Here is a 19,440-nt window from a genome sequence, read left to right on the forward strand (position 1 = left end):
TATGAAATCCACACGCTGCTGCTGCTACTGCTGCAGACAGCCTGAGCCGGGTGCTTACCAAGGACCAAGCCTGTACTGCACGGACAGGGAGCTCCGCTGGCACTGCCTACACGGCACCCACGCGTGTTGTAGCTTGTGTGTGTTACTTAAATCTGAAACTGCAGTTCTGCATTTTTAATTTGTCTCGACTCATCAGATGTTGCATTTTAGTGTCAATATTAAAATCAGCCCCTTTTCCACATGACACTGGAGACCCTGATGTGATGCGATGCGATGCGATGTGACTCTCGGCTGTGGGGGTGATGCGATGTGACTCTCGGCTGTGGGGGTGATGCGATGCGATGTGACTCTCGGCTGTGGGGGTGATGCGATGCGATGTGACTCTCGGCTGTGGGGGTGATGCGATGTGACTCTCGGCTGCGGGGGTGATGCGATGCGATGTGACTCTCGGCTGTGGGGGTGATGCGATGCGACTCTCGGCTGTGGGGGTGATGCGATGCGATGTGACTCTCGGCTGTGGGGGTGATGCGATGTGACTCTCGGCTGTGGGGGTGATGCGATGCGATGCAATGTGATGTGATGCAATGTGATGCAATGTGATGTGATGTGATGCGATGCTCGGCTGTGATTCTCAGGAGGCATCCAACTCTAAAGCTTCTAGAAATCTGCCAGACAATATAATGTGGCTGACGTCCTGAAAACCCATCTGAATAGATCAAAACAAACAGAGCAGCAGCAGAAATAAATAAAAGACAGACGTGTCACGAGGCATAAAATACCACTTTATTACTTTTCACATGAACACAAATAAAATATAATCCCTGCAGGCTATAAAAGAGAAAAAAACACAGAGATTCACATAGCAATGCAGCAATGGTGGGCCCCTTGTTGAAGTGAGCGGGCGTGACGCCTTCCCACCGGGTCAGGGACAGAGAGCCCCTCATGTTGCTACTGGACACACACTCACAGCCACAGTCAAACAAAGAAACCCATTCAGAACACTACGAAACAATACAGATCTAAAACATCAGCATAGGAACAAATACAATTACAAGAAACTTATCAAATATGTAGCAAACTAACTCATTTAATAGTAAGATTGTGGAATTTGGAACTTTTGCAGCACAAACTTGTGGACCAGGTGACACGCCCTCTACAGTCAGAGGCTTCCCCCACGCAGGGCTCTGCAGCCAGAGGCTTCCCCCCCGCAGGGCTCTGCAGCCAGAGGCTCCCCCCGCGCAGGGCTCTGCAGCCAGAGGCTCCCCCCGCGCAGGGCTCTGCAGCCAGAGGCTTCCCCCGCGCAGGGCTCTGCAGCCAGAGGCTCCCCCCGCGCAGGGCTCTGCAGCCAGAGGCTCCCCCCGCGCAGGGCTCTGCAGCCAGAGGCTCCCCCCTCGCAGGGCTCTGCAGCCAGAGGCTCCCCCCGCGCAGGGCTCTGCAGCCAGAGGCTTCCCCCGCGCAGGGCTCTGTCAAGGGTTTCAGATTTGGTGCCAGCCACAAAGAAACAGGAAGGAACACGGGCAGAAACTGGAGCCACTGCTCCACAAGAAGCTACCCAGCGTACGTTTTATAGAAAATAAGCCCAGCGTCACAGAGTGCGTCTGAAGTACCTCGTTTGGCTCTGGTAAAAGGCTGGCTTTTCCACAGTGAATAGCTTCCCGTGGCTGGCTCCTGGATCTGCCCTTTGTGCTGCACCTTGCATCACTGAACTGCAGCACCTTCTCGTATTGCTCGGCTACAACAGTTGTGAACTACAAACAAACATTTACAAAGTGAGATTAAAACTTATTACGTAACAAAATGGTGGCATGCGAGAGCAGAGAGTTTGTTCTGAAAAGCCTACAAGCTACTCCTACAAAATGCACATTTCCCACTGATTGATACGAGCAAAACAAGCAACTGCAGCACAAAACCCAAGAGTCCTTTAAACAGCCACTCCCAAGAGAAGAATTATAGCTTCATTATTTTACTTTAATATTGCTTCGCAACGATAAAAATCTGTAAAACTGGAAAAGTTGTATTGCCCACAATGGACCCCCCCCCCCCCCCTCCATTCTATCGCTACTTTCAGCTTCATTGAGTATTGCAGTTTTCAAATCAGGAGAATTCTCTGCTGCTGAATTTACTTGTACTAACCAACTTTATCCACAAGGTGTCGCTGTTACACCATTTTCTGCCGGTTTTAAACGACCCTTTAGACTGAGCACTGCATTTTCAAACAGCTCTCCACAAAAAAAGAGAGAAATGGATGCAAATTCAGCAGCACTTTCCTATTTAAATAGATCATCCTTTACTGAAATCACTCTCAATTATCCACAATCCTCCTTATTGCATGTATATCCCCACCAGAGCCTCTGTGACTCTCCTGCGTGCGCGAGCACACGCACACACACACACGCACACACACACACACACGCACGCACAGGTCCAGTTCAAACCCGCAGCTTCACACACGGTTTATTATCCAGTGGTTGAATATGAAGTCGCTCCTGTTAAAAGCATGCAGCTGCGTCGCTCAGTAACTGCTGCTGCTGTGGGGCAGTGCTTAGCTTTTTTTTTTTTTTTTTTTTACTGGATGTTATAATAATTTCAAACACACCACAGACACACATACTGTGTATATACATATATTTGATATAAATACTATACATTGTCTCAAATTAAAGAACTCGTTGCCCCTAACCTGCAGATTGTCCTTGCCCCCTAGTCTAAGCCCTCGGTTTGAATGCTGCAGCCCCAGCCCGTGTTCTAGTCCTCTCTGCTCTCTCCATGACTCTCCCTGGCCTGCGAGCCCCTCCGCTGAAGAGGGCTGAGCTCTCAACAGCAGCTCTGGCTACTCCATCACTCGCTCACACACACACGACAGCAGCCTGGCCCGTCAGTTCTAGTGAAGTCCGAAGAGATTTGGGGTATTTTACTTCAAAGATGGAGAAGCTAAATTGTATTATTAGCCCCAGAGTGCTTCTCCTCAATGCCCTGTGTTACAGATGTCATGAACAGACTAAACAACAAACATCAAACTAATGAAAGAGTTCAACTGTGAAGCTCCTGCAATGAAGAGGCAATCTCCTGTAAGAAACAGCGATTACAAAGCTGGAGAATGAGGCTGGGAGACAATCCACCAGCCAACTGAAAATCATAAGATACAGTCCTGGGGCAGACAGGACTCGAGTCCCTCACCCAAACCCAAACCCAAACGCTCACCTCACCCCTCACCCTCACCCTGACCCTATCCCTCACCAGCCAAGCTGCACAATCCATCAGACAACTGAAATCACATTAAAAGCCTGACTGTATAAATGAGTAATCCGCTCGGAGGATGAAGCCAGAGTGCTGTTGGGATGCTGAAAAGCTGCGTCTGCACAGTCTATATGGCTGCTATATGGACCTGCCATATTTTTGGCTGACCTGAGAACAGAGAAAGTGCCCCCAATCCACCCCAAATGAAAGAATGCCAAGGGCTCGGGTACGAGGGCAGAACAGAGACACTGCTACACACAACGCTGGCTTCAAGAAGCCTGGAAAAATTGTCTTAGTTATAAAAGAAAGAGAAAACACATGAGGCATTTACAGCAGTTCAATTCCTTACGTTTCCCTTTACGATTCTGTAGCCTGTCCTGCAACAGACGTAATAACATGTCTGTACTCAAAACACACACGCACGCACACGCACACGCACGCGATCACTCACACAACAACATGGGAGAGAAAGGGAAGGGAAACTCGCACCAAGGACACCTCGTTTACAAACACAAAGAAAGGGAAGAGTTCAAAGACATTTTAAAAATGCAGAGACTTGAAATACGCAACGACGACATTAAAAACATTTCATGCAAACCCTTGTTTAAAATCTCAGGACCCGGGGGTCCGTCACGCCTTGAGGTAAAAATATAAACTCCTGGTAGCGGTGAAGAGAAAGTCCGTCCTGTCTAGTGCTTCCGATCGGAGATCAGTGTCCAGTAAAGATCCAGTGGCTCAGTGTGTGCCCGTGCATTAGAACCTGGCTCTCAGTGCGGCCGCAGTGGAATCCTGGGATTGCTGGTAGGAAGCGGTCTGTAAAAAAATTTAAAAATATGGCCCGGCCCGCTTGAACTGGACAGGGGGCCCAGGTCTGCTGGCGTCAAAACTGCTGTGGTGTGCTGGAGAGCTAGAGAGACAGCGCCGTCTGCTGGCCGGAGGGCTGAGCTGCAGGTCTCAGGCGAAGTACATGGTGTGCTGGGTGTCGTAGTGAATCTGCACAGCCTTCGCCAGGGCCAGGGGGTCCCGGCCATTACTCTGTCCAGAAACATGACTGCCTTCGGCACTGCAAACGAGACAAAGAGGGGTCACACCGAGCACCAACAAACAGGGGGGTCACACCGAGCACCAACAAAACAGGGGGTCACACCGAGCACCAACAAAACAGGGGGTCACACCGAGCACCAACAAAACAGGGGGTCACACCGAGCACCAACAAAACAGGGGGTCACACCGAGCACCAACAAAACAGGGGGTCACACCGAGCACCAACAAAACAGGGGGTCACACCGAGCACCAACAAAACAGGGGGTCACACCGAGCACCAACAAAACAGGGGGTCACACCGAGCACCAACAAAACAGGGGGTCACACCGAGCACCAACAAAACAGGGGGTCACACCGAGCACCAACAAAACAGGGGGTCACACCGAGCACCAACAAAACAGGGGGTCACACCGAGCACCAACAAAACAGGGGGTCACACCGAGCACCAACAAAACAGGGGGTCACACCGAGCACCAACAAAACAGGGGGTCACACCGAGCACCAACAAAACAGGGGGTCACACCGAGCACCAACAAAACAGGGGGTCACACCAAGCACCAACAAAACAGGGGGTCACACCGAGCACCAACAAACAGGGGGTCACACCGAGCACCAACAAACAGGGGGTCACACCGAGCACCAACAAAACAGGGGGTCACACCGAGCACCAACAAAACAGGGGGTCACACTGCACGGAGGTATTTCAATACTGAGGACAGTGACTGGACAGACCCAGAGCCCCACCTCCCTCCCCGGCTCTCACCTGTCGTGGTCCTTGTCCACCAGGTGGTACCGCGCTCGGAACGCCACCAGCCTCGCGTAGTAAGCGGGCGCGGGGATGGAGACGGAGCGGGTGCAGCGCACGTACGTGTGGCACAGCTGGTAGGTGAGGAGCTGCAGCTCGTCCGCAGTGAAGCAGTTGTCATCCCACAACACGTGGTAGTGAGAGGGGCGGCTGGTGCCCTGAGAGGAGAGACACGATACAGGGAGTTCAGCTCCACACCAGGTCAGTCACTGGCTGTGCTCAACAGGTGTGACAAACAAGGCAAAGGTGGGCTTGTCTGTGCAGGCTGGCCTTCGTCACGGAGAGTACCAGAGTTACTCTCCGAGGCACGTCGCCGTTACACAAGTCCAAGACAGATGTTCTGCTAACGAAGTACGAAAAGGTTTTAAGCCTTGGGAACGATCTCTGCCCCCAACCCTCTCCCCCAGCCCCCTACCTGAATCCCAGCGTGGCTGCACAAGTAGAAGTCAAACTCAGATGGGTGGGTGATAGTGCTGTCCACTGTGGTGCCAGCGGGAACGTTCCCACTCTTCCCAACCTGAATAGAGATGAGAATGAGAAACTGGAGACCAGGACCTCCGACACACCACCTCCCCACCCACAAACACCCCCACCCCCACACACCCCCCACAACCACCCCCGCACACACCCCCACACAGAGTCAGCCCTGTCCACAGTCTCACCCTCTCGCTCTTGTCACTGCAGAACAGCCGGGTGTGGTGGCGTTTCTGCACCACGATGTAGGTGATGCCGGGCCGGTAGTCCTCCTCCAGGCTGATGCAGGCTTTCCGAATGGCAATCAGCTCCGGCCAGGCCACCTACACAGGCACACGGAGTACCGAGAGAGAGAAGCGTCTTTTTAAACACACACCCGGTTTAAAGTGTGGCCTTTTAACACAAGTAGTGCATTAATGAGGATTGTATCTTGGAGCAGCAAAGCGAAGCACGGCATCACAAGCCCAAGAAGACAGGAAGACTAGAGCGTGAACAGATGGGAGCTTGAATGGTTTCTCCAAATAATCAACGTGTTTAGATTGTCTAAACACGCACCCCTCAGCCCTCGCCCCCTGCACACCTGTTTCATCTGCCCCTCGGACACTCCCCCACGGTAGTAGATGATCCTGGTGGGTTTGAAGCGGGTCGACTTGTAGAACTGGATGAGCAGCTCCCGCACCATGTTGGTGAGGTCCTGGATCACCTCCTGGCTGAAGAGCTGGTCCTGGGACAGGTCCTGCCGTGACGTCTGCACCCTCACCGTGGCACAGTAGCGGCTGGGGTGCCCGTCCATGCTGCCCACCACCGCTGCGATCGAGGGCTTCTTCCCGTCGCCAGCAGGGGGGTGCGTGACGTCCGCCCCCAGGAAGATCACGGGCTGCTGGAACACAGAGGGGCTGCGGAGAGGGAGGGGAGAGGAAGATCAGCACAGCCAGGAGGATCACACAGGGAGGGGAGAGTTACAATCAGCACAGCCAGGAGGATCACACAGGGAGGGGAGAGTTACAATCAGCACAGCCAGGAGGATCACACAGGGAGGGGAGAGGAAGATCAGCACAGCCAGGAGGATCACACAGGGAGGGGAGAGGAAGATCAGCACAGCCAGGAGGATCACACAGGGAGAGGAGAGGAAGATCAGCACAGCCAGGAGGATCACACAGGGAGGGGAGAGTTACAATCAGCACAGCCAGGAGGATCACACAGGGAGGGGAGAGGAAGATCAGCACAGCCAGGAGGATCACACAGGGAGAGGAGAGGAAGATCAGCACAGCCAGGAGGATCACACAGGGAGGGGAGAGGAAGATCAGCACAGCCAGGAGGATCACACAGGGAGGGGAGAGTACAATCAGCACAGCCAGGAGGATCACACAGGGAGGGGAGAGTTACAATCAGCACAGCCAGGAGGATCACACAGGAAGGGGTGAGGAAGATCAGCACACAGCCAGGAGGATCACACAGGGAGGGGTGAGGAAGATCAGCACAGCCAGGAGGATCACACAGGGAGGGGAGAGTACAATCAGCACAGCCAGGAGGATCACACAGGGAGGGGAGAGTTACAATCAGCACAGCCAGGAGGATCACACAGGGAGGGGAGAGTTACAATCAGCACAGCCAGGAGGATCACACAGGGAGGGGAGAGGAAGATCAGCACAGCCAGGAGGATCACACAGGGAGGGGAGAGGAAGATCAGCACAGCCAGGAGGATCACACAGGGAGAGGAGAGGAAGATCAGCACAGCCAGGAGGATCACACAGGGAGGGGAGAGTTACAATCAGCACAGCCAGGAGGATCACACAGGGAGGGGAGAGGAAGATCAGCACAGCCAGGAGGATCACACAGGGAGAGGAGAGGAAGATCAGCACAGCCAGGAGGATCACACAGGGAGGGGAGAGGAAGATCAGCACAGCCAGGAGGATCACACAGGGAGGGGAGAGTACAATCAGCACAGCCAGGAGGATCACACAGGGAGGGGAGAGTTACAATCAGCACAGCCAGGAGGATCACACAGGAAGGGGTGAGGAAGATCAGCACACAGCCAGGAGGATCACACAGGGAGGGGTGAGGAAGATCAGCACAGCCAGGAGGATCACACAGGGAGGGGAGAGTACAATCAGCACAGCCAGGAGGATCACACAGGGAGGGGAGAGTTACAATCAGCACAGCCAGGAGGATCACACAGGGAGGGGAGAGTTACAATCAGCACAGCCAGGAGGATCACACAGGGAGGGGAGAGGAAGATCAGCACAGCCAGGAGGATCACACAGGGAGGGGAGAGGAAGATCAGCACAGCCAGGAGGATCACACAGGGAGGGGAGAGTTACAAATCAGGGACAGCTGGAACCCTGCCACCCACCCATACAATACAGGGATGGAAAGAAGAGTCCCACTGCACAGCAGTTTGATCCATTCCTGGTTTTACTAGGAGTTTAATAACTCGCTTGAGCTTGTTACCTCTACACACTGGCTACTCAAGCTGGCAGCAGTAAAACCTGGAATGGGTGAACCTGCTCTGCAATGGAGTCTTCTTTCCATCCCTGCGATACTGCAGGAGTCAGCTTAGGGCTTGCATCTACAGCCCTCACACCCACAGGAGAAAGCCCACCATGCGAAATCCATTTCCTGTCTCCTATCAGTTTGCCTGATCATTCTTGGTGGGATGCTCACCGCTGGTGCGGGACCAGGACGTTGTTAATGCCCCCCAGCTTGGCGTTGATTTTCAGGCAGAGGTTGGAGAGGGTCTGGGGGGAGGTCTTCACCACATTCTTCACCTGAACGCACTGAGTGGCCATTCCCAGGAGAGTGTCTCCCACACGCTTCACCTCCGCTGAGGGGACACAGAGAGCGAGAGTGAAAAAGCACAGCCAAGAGCACCTTCTAGAGCACAAGAAAGATCACTGTAGGGATGGGAGTAAGACCCATTGCATAGCAGTTTAATCCATTCCTGGTTTTACTGGGAGTTTAATAAGACAACTGAGCTTGTTAAATCAAGTGTACATTAAAACCTGGAACGGGTGAAGCTGCTATGCAATAGGAGTCTTATTTCCATCCCTGTTACTGGATATAGAAACCAGTTTTTAAAAACACCACCTCTCTCTCTCTCTCCCTCCTCACATACCGTAGACTGGAGTCTTTCCAGGCAGGATCACCACGATCAGCTGCAGGCCCACGTAGGACATCTTTAAGTGCTTGAACATGGGCTCCACGCTGTCAGCACCCTGCGCATATTTACAGAAGCAGGGCTGGCCCTGGATAGGCATCCCCGCGTCCTTGGAGATCTTGCGCAGCTGGTCAGTGAAGCTCCTGAGAGGGGAAAGAAATCAGTCAAACAACCTCCTCACAACAGCCCCTCGGCCCCCAGGAGCACCAGCGATCCGAGCAAAACGAGAGAAACGCAGAGATTGGGGAGGAAACTCCGGGGCGTGTGAGCGACACGATGCATTTACAGGATCACACGAGAGGGCTTTTAGGATCCTGTCTATCTACACATTCAGTAGTTCACAAGCTAATTGATGGAAAGGATTCTGTCCACGTTAGAGACACTCTGGCCCCGAGCCCGCCTTGCAGAGAGTCTGTTGCCTGGCCCTGTGGAAGAGGCGGTCAGGAAGTAAACCCCGGGCCGAGAGGAGAGGCAAAAATCAACACACACAAGGAGGGCATTGCCATTGGCAAGAGAAGCGTCTTTCAGAACTACAATTCATTTCAACTTTGAGAAAGTGGGGCCAAGTTCAGAAACGTCAGCAATGCTAGCTTCGGACCTGGGGGGCGGGGCGCTGCAGAACTGGATCAGTTACTCGGCAGGCACGTCAGACCGGCACTTACTTGAGCAGGTCTTCTCTGCACTGTTTCTGCGGCGCGAAGCAGGCCACAGCCCACACCTTGATCTCGATGCCAGCGTAGAACTGCTTCCCCCGCATGTCCCACACGCCCTGGTTTGGTGTGGCCACCGTTTTATTCTGAGGAACAAGAGTCACTCTCTTTTTAGTGCCCCTCCCTATTAAAGGGAGACAAACATTCACCCCCCATAACCCCTTAATGCAGACAACCCCACAATACTGAGATCAGTCAGCTGAACCCACATTCTAAACACACCCACCAGCCCCGCCCTCCCAGTCCCACCCACCACAGCCCCTCCCAGTCCCACCCACCACAGCCCCTCCCAGTCCCACCCACCACAGCCCCTCCCTCCATCCCACCCACACACACCCCCATCCAGCCACACACTCCCAGTCTTTCCATGCCTCTCCACCCTGCCTCAGTATCACATTGCAAGAAACAAGACTCCCATTACACAGCGAAGCCAGTTTAACAGAACACACTTGAGCTTGTAACGTGTACACTGTGACAACTCAAGCTCCCAGTAAAACCTAGAATGGGTGAAACTGCTATGCAGCAGGAGTCTTATTTCCATCCCCGCGTTGGCACAATCCCAGACCCATCACAATCCCAGTACAAAGACATCCACAATCCCAGTCCATACTAGTTCCCGCAGCCTGCCCCACACACACTCCCAGTCACAGCACAAACCCAATCCCCGTCCTCACCCTGCACAGTATCTTCCAGTACTCACCCTGCCACAGTCCCTCCCAGTCTCTGTACTCACCCGGCCCCCGTACTGCAGCATGGGCGCTGGGAGGACCCGCCCTGTCACCTCGGTCATGTCGTTGTGGACCACGATGCCGAACTCTTTCAGGTAGGGGTCTGGCCCGCCCACCATGCTGTTACTCTTCACCTGCGGAGGAGGGCGAAGGAGCAAAAACTGTTGAGAGGAGAGAACCTAGTCCTGTCACTAAAGCAGTACTGTGACACTGTTAAACACTGAGAGAGAGAACCTAGTCCTGTCAATAAAGCAGTGCATTGTTAAACACTGTTGCTGCTGTTCTGTGTGTCAGACACTCACCAGCCTGCTGATCTCCTCCTGCCTGTCGGGTGCAGAGCGCGCGGTCGCTTTGATCATGGTGGAAGTCTGATTATCCGTCAGTTTCTTGATACAGCGCTGCCCCGCTACGATGTTACACACCTGCAGGGTACAAGAGAATCAGTTCCCCTCCTCGGCCCGGGCTGCTTCCCTTCAGGGCTACGCAATGACCTGTCTGTCTGTCTTACCTCCAGGGGCAGGTAGGTGTGCTTCTGCTCCTGGCCCACCTGCAGGCAGGGCAGGTGCGGGTACTTGAGCTGCAGGCTGTACTTCTGTTTGAAGTACTGAGCCACCGTGCACTCCATTGCCTGGCCGTTCTCCAGCTGCAAAGGGAACCTGAGGGGAGAACAGTGATAAGGGGAGAGTTGGAGACACTGCAGCGTTCACACAAGCACACTCTTCACGACAGAGTCTTGCTGTTCAGTTGAGGATTTGCAGCAGGTACAGAGCGCACTCACGTCTGGTGGCTGGCGGGCCGACGGGTCACGTTGCACACTCGGTATTTCCTCTTCATCTGCCCACAGTGAGTCACCTCCACCTTCAGGCCTGGGGACAGAGCAAGCAGAACAGACAGGCTAGAGAAACGGCTCGCTTCACCAGATCTACCAGCCCAGCTAGCCTGGGCTTTGTACAAGAACACCAATCAGAAACATACAAAAACAAACAGGACTTCTCTAATTCAGAGACTAGCGTCAGCCGTTTAAAACACCAACAAGCAGCTGCGCTCCTTGTAATGGGATGTTTGTGAACTCAGCTGCACAGCTTAGCCAGGTTGCAGTCCTTACTAACACTTGTTTTAACACATTACTGACTCATGTTTTTAAGGCCAGTGCAGGTGCTTTGATTGGCCAGGAGGGATTTGAAAGTAGCAGCGCCCGTCCCTGAAGCGGCTCTGACAGCGCGCAGGGATCCCAGCCCGGCACGCTCACCTCTGATCTCTTTAGTGAACTTGACGCGCTGAGAGTCGGTCAGTGGCTTGGTCTGCTCGTTGATGTTCTGAATATCCAGCACTTCACACATGAACTCGATGACGGGCTGGGCGCGGTAGAAAGCCGTCGCCGACACTGAAACACAAAGAAAGGAGAGCAGCGTTCACACCAGCTAGAAAAAGCAGCTGGAGCGAAGCGGTTTTCTGAACATGGGGGGCGAGCTCTTTACAGAACAACCAAACACGCAAAAACCACAAACCAAGCTAAACCTGAGCACAAGCAGCATCAGAGGCTTTAGGAAGTTAGGAGCTGGCACCCTACTCGGTGAATCTCATTAAAGAAATGCCTCCCGACTGTCATCTGTTCTTTGAACGGGAGCGATCCCCTTACCGTCTATGTTCAGCATCATATTCCACATGGCGGGCCGCACGGACTGGTGGAATCCAAACCACACCTCCCTGCCCCCGCCCAGCGGGTGATAGTACCCCTCGGGAGGGGAGAAGAAGGAGCGCCCCACTGGAGTGTACCTGTGAGGGGGAGAGACATTAAAACAATGCATTCAAGAACCATGGAGAGTCCCACCCTGGGAGCCAGCAGCTCAGAGACAGAGGTGCAAAGGGAGGAGTCAGTGATGGGCTTACAGCCTGGCTTACTGGGAGCAGGAGCCGTGGTGCTGGACTGGCAGTACAGACTGGGATACAGGGTTAGTGGTTCATACTGGGAGTTTACCTCATGGACGGCAGGTGTCTGGTGATGACGTCGAGGGCCTGCACAGAGTCCTCCGGGACCTCAAGGTTCCCCGACAGTGCCTCCAGCAACATCTGCAGGCTCACTACTGACACCCACTGGATCGACACCTTGAAGGTCTGATCCTTCCCCTCGCCAGGCAGGGTCACCTCCAGATCAACCTGGAAGCAGCAAGCACAGCCATCAGCCCAGCTCCCATCCCCAATTCAGCTCCATCACAGGAACTCGAATTTACATTCCAGACACAATTGTTGTGATTGTTCGACGGTTTTCATTTGAAGACAATTGAATTGGCCAACAGTGTTTTCAACTGAAGTCACGTGTTGCCACTGTGAGAAGCTCATTTTAACAGAATACTGCCCACGGAGATTTTGACCAACGACGGCTTGGAATGGATTGAAAAAAATGAATTGGAATTGACCGCAGCCTGGGCCTCTCCCATCAATAGGGCTACATGTTGTTTTTAATATTTGAACCCGTGCTCACCCTGTCCCGGCCGATAGGCAGCGGCTGTGCCGTGTACATGTTCTTCTTCCCGTCGTACCCGGGCTGAGTGTCTCCGAAAATCTGCATCTTGAAGTGCCGCACCATGGTGTCCACCACCTCCCTGAAACAGACAGGACCCTCAATACAATCCACAGCAACACAGGGGTCTGTGAGGACACAGCCCAGCCAGCCCCTCACCCCCACAGCCCAGCCAGCCCCTCACCCCCACAGCCCAGCCAGCCCCTCCCTCCCGCCAGCCCCTTCCTCCCACAACCCAGCCAGCCCCTCCCTCCCACAACCCAGCCAGCCCCTCACCCCAGCCAGCCCCTCCCACAACCCAGCCAGCCCCTCACCCCAGCCAGCCCCTCCCTCCCACAACCCAGCCAGCCCCTCCCTCCCACAGCACAGCCAGCCCCTCCCTCCCACAGCACAGCCAGCTCCTCACCCCAGCCAGCCCCTTCCTCCCACAACCCAGCCAACCACTCCCTCCCACAACCCAGCCAGCCCCTCACCCCAGCCAGCCCCTCCCACAACCCAGCCAGCCCCTCCCTCCCACAACCCAGCAAGCCCCTCACCCCAGCCAGCCCCTCCCACAACCCAGCCAGCCCCTCACCCCAGCCAGCCCCTCCCTCCCACAGCACAGCCAGCCCCTCCCTCCCACAGCACAGCCAGCCCCTCCCTCCCACAGCACAGCCAGCTCCTCACCCCAGCCAGCCCCTTCCTCCCACAACCCAGCCAACCACTCCCTCCCACAACCCAGCCAGCCCCTCACCCCAGCCAGCCCCTCCCACAACCCAGCCAGCCCCTCCCTCCCACAACCCAGCCAGCCCCTCACCCCAGCCAGCCCCTCCCTCCCACAACCCAGCCAGCCCCACCCCAGCCAGCCCCTCCCTCCCACAACCCAGCCAGCCCCTCCCTCCCACAACCCAGCCAGCCCCTCCCTCCCACAACCCAGCCAGCCCCTCCCTCCCACAACCCTGTGTAATTTACTAATAGGGGGTCAAGGGAGGAACTATTCAGGGAAACACAACTCCTGTTGCACAGCAGTTTGACCCATTCCTGGTTTCACTATGAGTTTAATAATAGACACCTGAGCCCGTTACCCACACACACTGTGGCTAATCAAGACTGGGTGCAGCAAGGCCAGTGAGAGTCTGAAGCCATGCCACAGGGCTGAGTGTTACTCCAGTGCAAGCTGGCGAGCCTAGATCTGTGTTTGTGTCCTGGGCTGACCTGTTGACCCGGCGCGGCCTCTTCTCCGGCTTGATGTCCACCTCATAGTGATAGACGTCGATCTTCGGGATCTGCACCTGGAAGTGATTGGCCAGCAGGCGGATCGGCTTCCCAACCGTACCCAATCCGGGCCTGCGGGGCGGCTGGAACAGGGAGCTGGGGGCGGGAGGGGGTCCTGCGCGAGGGAGAGGGAGAGGGAGAGGTGGGGGGAGAGAGAGGGAGAGGAGGTCAGGAACCATGACAGGAGTTACAAATAACACAGGCCAGCAGTCCTGATCAGGGGACAATACTGCTTCACTGGATTTCAGCCCAAGCAGGAGCTCTGCTTTAAAACTGCACTCCCACTCTCTCTTTGTCAGGAACAGGAAGAGGCCCCCAATACACAACACAAAGACTGGAGAGGAGGGGGAGCTGGTCTAATTACTGAGAACAATAAAATGCCAGCATACACAATTAACACAAAACAAAGGCTGGGTGCGTCTGTGCTGAGAGAACGAGACAGGGGAGCAAATCTGTGTGTGAACTTCCCAGGATTACTGGGGAACGCAGGGGCCAGACAGACAGACAGACAGGGAGCACAAAGGAGCACAGGTCCAATTCTGTCCTGGCTAAACTAAAGCAGTGCCATCCAATCCCAATCCCTCACAGCATGAAGAAGTCACTGAAGCGACCGCACTCCTCACAGCATGAAGTCACTGAACAGACCGCTCTGAAGCGACCGCACTCCTCACAGCATGAAGTCACTGAACAGACCGCTCTGAAGCGACCGCACTCCTCACAGCATGAAGAAGTCACTTAACAGACCGTTCTGAAGCGACCGCACTCCTCACAGCATGAAGTCACTGAACAGACCGCTCTGAAGCGACCGCACTCCTCACAGCATGAAGTCACTGAACAGACCGCTCTGAAGCGACCGCACTCCTCACAGCATGAAGTCACTGAACAGACCGCTCTGAAGCGACCGCACTCCTCACAGCATGAAGAAGTCACTGAACAGACCGCTCTGAAGCGACCGCACTCCTCACATCATGAAGTCACTGAACAGACCGCTCTGAAGCGACCGCACTCCTCACAGCATGAAGTCACTGAACAGACCGCTCTGAAGCGACCGCACTCCTCACAGCATGAAGTCACTGAACAGACCGCTCTGAAGCGACCGCACTCCTCACAGCATGAAGTCACTGAACAGACCGCTCTGAAGCGACCGCACTCCTCACAGCATGAAGAAGTCACTGAACAGACCGCTCTGCAGCGACCGCACTCCTCACATCATGAAGAAGTCACTGAACAGACCGCTCTGAAGCGACCGCACTCCTCACAGCATGAAGTCACTGAACAGACCGCTCTGAAGCGACCGCACTCCTCACAGCATGAAGAAGTCACTGAACAGACCGCTCTGAAGCGACCGCACTCCTCACATCATGAAGAAGTCACTGAACAGACCGCTCTGAAGCGACCGCACTCCTCACAGCATGAAGTCACTGAACAGACCGCTCTGAAGCGACCGCACTCCTCACAGCATGAAGAAGTCACTGAACAGACCGCTCTGAAGCGACTGCACTCCTCACAGCATGAAGTCACTGAACAGACCGCTCTGAAGCGACCGCACTCCTCACAGCATGAAGTCACTGAACAGACCGCTCTGAAGCGACCGCACTCCTCACAGCATGAAGTCACTGAACAGACCGCTCTGAAGCGACCGCACTCCTCACAGCATGAAGTCACTGAACAGACCGCTCTGAAGCGACCGCACTCCTCACAGCATGAAGTCACTGAACAGACCGCTCTGAAGCGACCGCACTCCTCACAGCATGAAGAAGTCACTGAACAGACCGCTCTGAAGCGACCGCACTCCTCACAGCATGAAGTCACTGAACAGACCGCTCTGAAGCGACCGCACTCCTCACAGCATGAAGAAGTCACTGAACAGACCGCTCTGAAGCGACCGCACTCCTCACAGCATGAAGTCACTGAACAGACCGCTCTGAAGCGACCGCACTCCTCACAGCATGAAGTCACTGAACAGACCGCTCTGAAGCGACCGCACTCCTCACAGCATGAAGAAGTCACTGAACAGACCGCTCTGAAGCGATCGCACTCCTCACAGCATGAAGTCACAGCTTGGTTTCTGTTGTTCACTAAGCTAGGAGGGAGGAACGGTTTAATTAGCAAACGCCTGATAATTTATATAATAGACTTCATTGAGGGGAGCTCTGAACCCCAGGACTGGGTGCAGCAGCAGCAGCAGGGCTGGTGTGAGTTTGTAACCCTGTATCCACATGTTCTAATGGATACTCACTGCCTCACTGTTTAAAGCAGGCGGTCAGTCACTGGCTGTGCCTCGGGTGCAGAGAGAGCCGGGCAAGCCAGGTTTAAAAATAACCCTCCGACTCCAGCTGCCGTGACAGGGCTGAGCTGGGCAGGGGGCGGCCATTCGACTCCCTGTGAGGAACGACTGGCACAGACCAAACCAGCACTGAAAACCAGGAGCTGCCTATACAAAAACTGACAGCTTAACTAGACCCCTTACAGCCTACATCACAGCTTCTACAAAAACTGACATCAACTAGACCCCTTACAACCTCCATCACAGCTTCTACAAAAACTGACAGCTTAACTAGACCCCTTACAACCTCCATTACAGCTTCTACAAAAACTGACATCAACTAGACCCCTTACAACCTCCATCACAGCTTCTACAAAAACTGACAGCTTAACTAGACCCCTTACAACCTCCATCACAGCTTCTACAAAAACTGACATCAACTAGACCCCTTACAGCCTACATCACAGCTTCTACAAAAACTGACAGCTTAACTAGACCCCTTACAACCTCCATTACAGCTTCTACAAAAACTGACATCAACTAGACCCCTTACAGCCTACATCACAGCTTCTACAAAAACTGACAGCTTAACTAGACCCCTTACAGCCTACATCACAGCTTCTACAAAAACTGACAGCTTAACTAGACCCCTTACAACCTCCATCACAGCTTCTACAAAAACTGACATCAACTAGACCCCTTACAACCTCCATCACAGCTTCTACAAAAACTGACAGCTTAACTAGACCCCTTACAACCTCCATTACAGCTTCTACAAAAACTGACATCAACTAGACCCCTTACAACCTCCATCACAGCTTCTACAAAAACTGACAGCTTAACTAGACCCCTTACACCCTACATCACAGCTTCTACAAAAACTGACATCAACTAGACCCCTTACACCCTACATCACAGCTTCTACAAAAACTGACAGCTTAACTAGACCCCTTACAGCCTACATCACAGCTTCTACAAAAACTGACAGCTTAACTAGACCCCTTACAACCTCCATCACAGCTTCTACAAAAACTGACAGCTTAACTAGACCCCTTACAGCCTACATCACAGCTTCTACAAAAACTGACAGCTTAACTAGACCCCTTACAGCCTACATCACAGCTTCTACAAAAACTGACAGCTTAACTAGACCCCTTACAACCTACATCACAGCTTCTACAAAAACTGACATCAACTAGACCCCTTACAACCTCCATCACAGCTTCTACAAAAACTGACATCAACTAGACCCCTTACAACCTCCATCACAGCTTCTACAAAAACTGACATCAACTAGACCCCTTACAACCTCCATCACAGCTTCTACAAAAACTGACATCAACTAGACCCCTTACAACCTCCATCACAGCTTCTACAAAAACTGACATCAACTAGACCCCTTACAACCTCCATCACAGCTTCTACAAAAACTGACATCAACTAGACCCCTTACAACCTCCATCACAGCTTCTACAAAAACTGACATCAACTAGACCCCTTACAGCCTACATCACAGCTTCTACAAAAACTGACAGCTTAACTAGACCCCTTACAACCTCCATCACAGCTTCTACAAAAACTGACATCAACTAGACCCCTTACAACCTCCATCACAGCTTCTACAAAAACTGACAGCTTAACTAGACCCCTTACAGCCTACATCACAGCTTCTACAAAAACTGACAGCTTAACTAGACCCCTTACAACCTCCATCACAGCTTCTACAAAAACTGACATCAACTAGACCCCTTACAACCTCCATCACAGCTTCTACAAAAACTGACAGCTTAACTAGACCCCTTACACCCTACATCACATTCCAAACCATATATCCTTCACACACACAGAGTATCGCCCACTGACCGGCCTATTCACCACTGAGGAACACAGACTACAGGCTTTCAAACTCACTTGAACCTAAATTTAGCACGTAAATCTAGACGCTCTGGGCTGCCTTGAGCAACATACCAATCTGGTGGGTGTTACACTCCGCAATAACTACCCCGGGGTCCGTTTGGATCGCTTTGCAGTCTGTTACCCTGCCTTCCCTTCGTGTGTGTGTGAGAGACAGAGAGCGCTGCTCATCCACCACCGTCTCTACCTAACCGTACAGAGGCGTTGTAGTATCGAGACCCGATTGAAACACCAGCATTTCGACTCCCACCCGCCTCGGATTAACAATACGGCAAGATCGGCTCCCTCCCAGCAGCAGCAGCAGCAGCAGGACCTCCCTACCTGCTGGGACACGGCGCATACTACAAAAAAACAAACAGCAGCATTTGTATTTACATAGAGACACAGCGACACACACGCCATCCAGGAAACAGAGGCAGTGAAGCGATCCAGGAGAGCCGCAGGGCTCGGGTTAACGAGCGGGTGAAGTCGAGAGTCTGGCAAGCAAGCAACTGTACCTCCGGAAACAAACACAGATCATCGCCTTGCTTTTATCTGGAGCTCGGAGCGCGGCCGTGTCGTGCGGCTGCTTGAAATGACTTTCCCGTCACCGACAAACCACTCGAGTCCCGACGGAAGAGCTTCGCTAAATGCGACGTGAATCGCCGATGCTACGATATTTACATTCCCCTCGTAACCCTTCCCGACTCTGCCGAGCTCACCTTTCAACGGTTATATTTAGTTATACTATGTTTTTGACAGTATCTGACTTATTTATTTATGTATCTGTTTAATTAAACCTGTCACTGCTTCGACAATAAACACAAACACAGCCGCGGCCTTCGAATCCCCGCTCCCGAGTGCTCTGACTAGCCGGCGAGCGGGCACCCTCACACCGCCTCCCCCGCCCGCACAGTTCCGCTCCTTACCGGGTCCGAGCGCTTCCATGGCCGAGGGCTCGCTCTCCGTCTCTGTCCCGGCCTGGTGGCTCCGTACCGGTACTGATATTGGGGGCGGTATCGCGAAGCTGAATGCGACTAATTTAAAAGACTCGGGTTGCTCCTCTCGCTGTTTGAGTTAAAGGCGATCTGAAGCGCAGGGGAGCGCATGCGCGTTGTGAACGTCCGTGCAGCACTGCGCCTGCGCGACCGGGCGTGTCACTTGGGGAGATTTAAATTATAAATAGCGTGAGCTGGGGATTTAAAAAATAAATAAATAAATAAAGAAAGAAAGAAAGAAAGAAAGAAAGAAAGAAAGAAAGAAAGAAAGAAAGAAAGAAAGAAAGAAAGAAAGATCTTTACACAAGCCGCACTGTGCTTGCTGTAAGAACCAATGCTAAAAACACAAACGG

General features: G+C 53.3%; 1 protein-coding gene across 2 annotated transcripts; it reads right to left on the minus strand.

The window, feature by feature from the left end:
- Positions 1-761: 761 nt before the first annotated feature.
- Positions 762-19,249, minus strand: LOC117971566 (protein argonaute-4). 2 transcript variants are annotated; one of them, XM_058999549.1, is made up of 18 exons: positions 19,019-19,249; positions 13,871-14,045; positions 12,638-12,758; positions 12,134-12,312; positions 11,795-11,931; positions 11,405-11,539; positions 10,934-11,021; positions 10,664-10,811; positions 10,458-10,577; positions 10,161-10,289; positions 9,380-9,513; positions 8,676-8,860; positions 8,225-8,384; positions 6,141-6,456; positions 5,749-5,883; positions 5,502-5,603; positions 5,045-5,244; positions 762-4,300 (listed from the first exon to the last, which is right to left on the minus strand). In XM_058999549.1, the coding sequence occupies exons 1-18, from the start codon at positions 19,035-19,037 to the stop codon at positions 4,192-4,194; spliced, it is 2,592 nt and encodes an 863-aa protein (XP_058855532.1). In that variant the 5' UTR covers positions 19,038-19,249; the 3' UTR covers positions 762-4,191. The 2 variants fall into 2 exon arrangements, with proteins under 2 accessions (XP_058855532.1, XP_058855531.1); XM_058999548.1 differs by having other exon boundaries at positions 10,128-10,289.
- Positions 19,250-19,440: the final 191 nt, after the last annotated feature.

The sequence above is a fragment of the Acipenser ruthenus genome, chromosome 25 (assembly GCF_902713425.1).
Source record: "Acipenser ruthenus chromosome 25, fAciRut3.2 maternal haplotype, whole genome shotgun sequence".
Taxonomy (NCBI): domain Eukaryota; kingdom Metazoa; phylum Chordata; class Actinopteri; order Acipenseriformes; family Acipenseridae; genus Acipenser; species Acipenser ruthenus.

Excerpts from the sequence above, each read along its gene's own strand:
- LOC117971566 (XM_058999548.1), bottom strand. Across the intron at positions 12,313-12,637 it reads TGCCTATCGGCCGGGACAGG|GTTGATCTGGAGGTGACCCT; the intron begins GTGAGCACGGGT and ends TGCTGCTTCCAG. Across the intron at positions 9,514-10,127 it reads CTGGGAGGGACTGTGGCAGG|AATAAAACGGTGGCCACACC; the intron begins GTGAGTACTGGA and ends CTTGTTCCTCAG.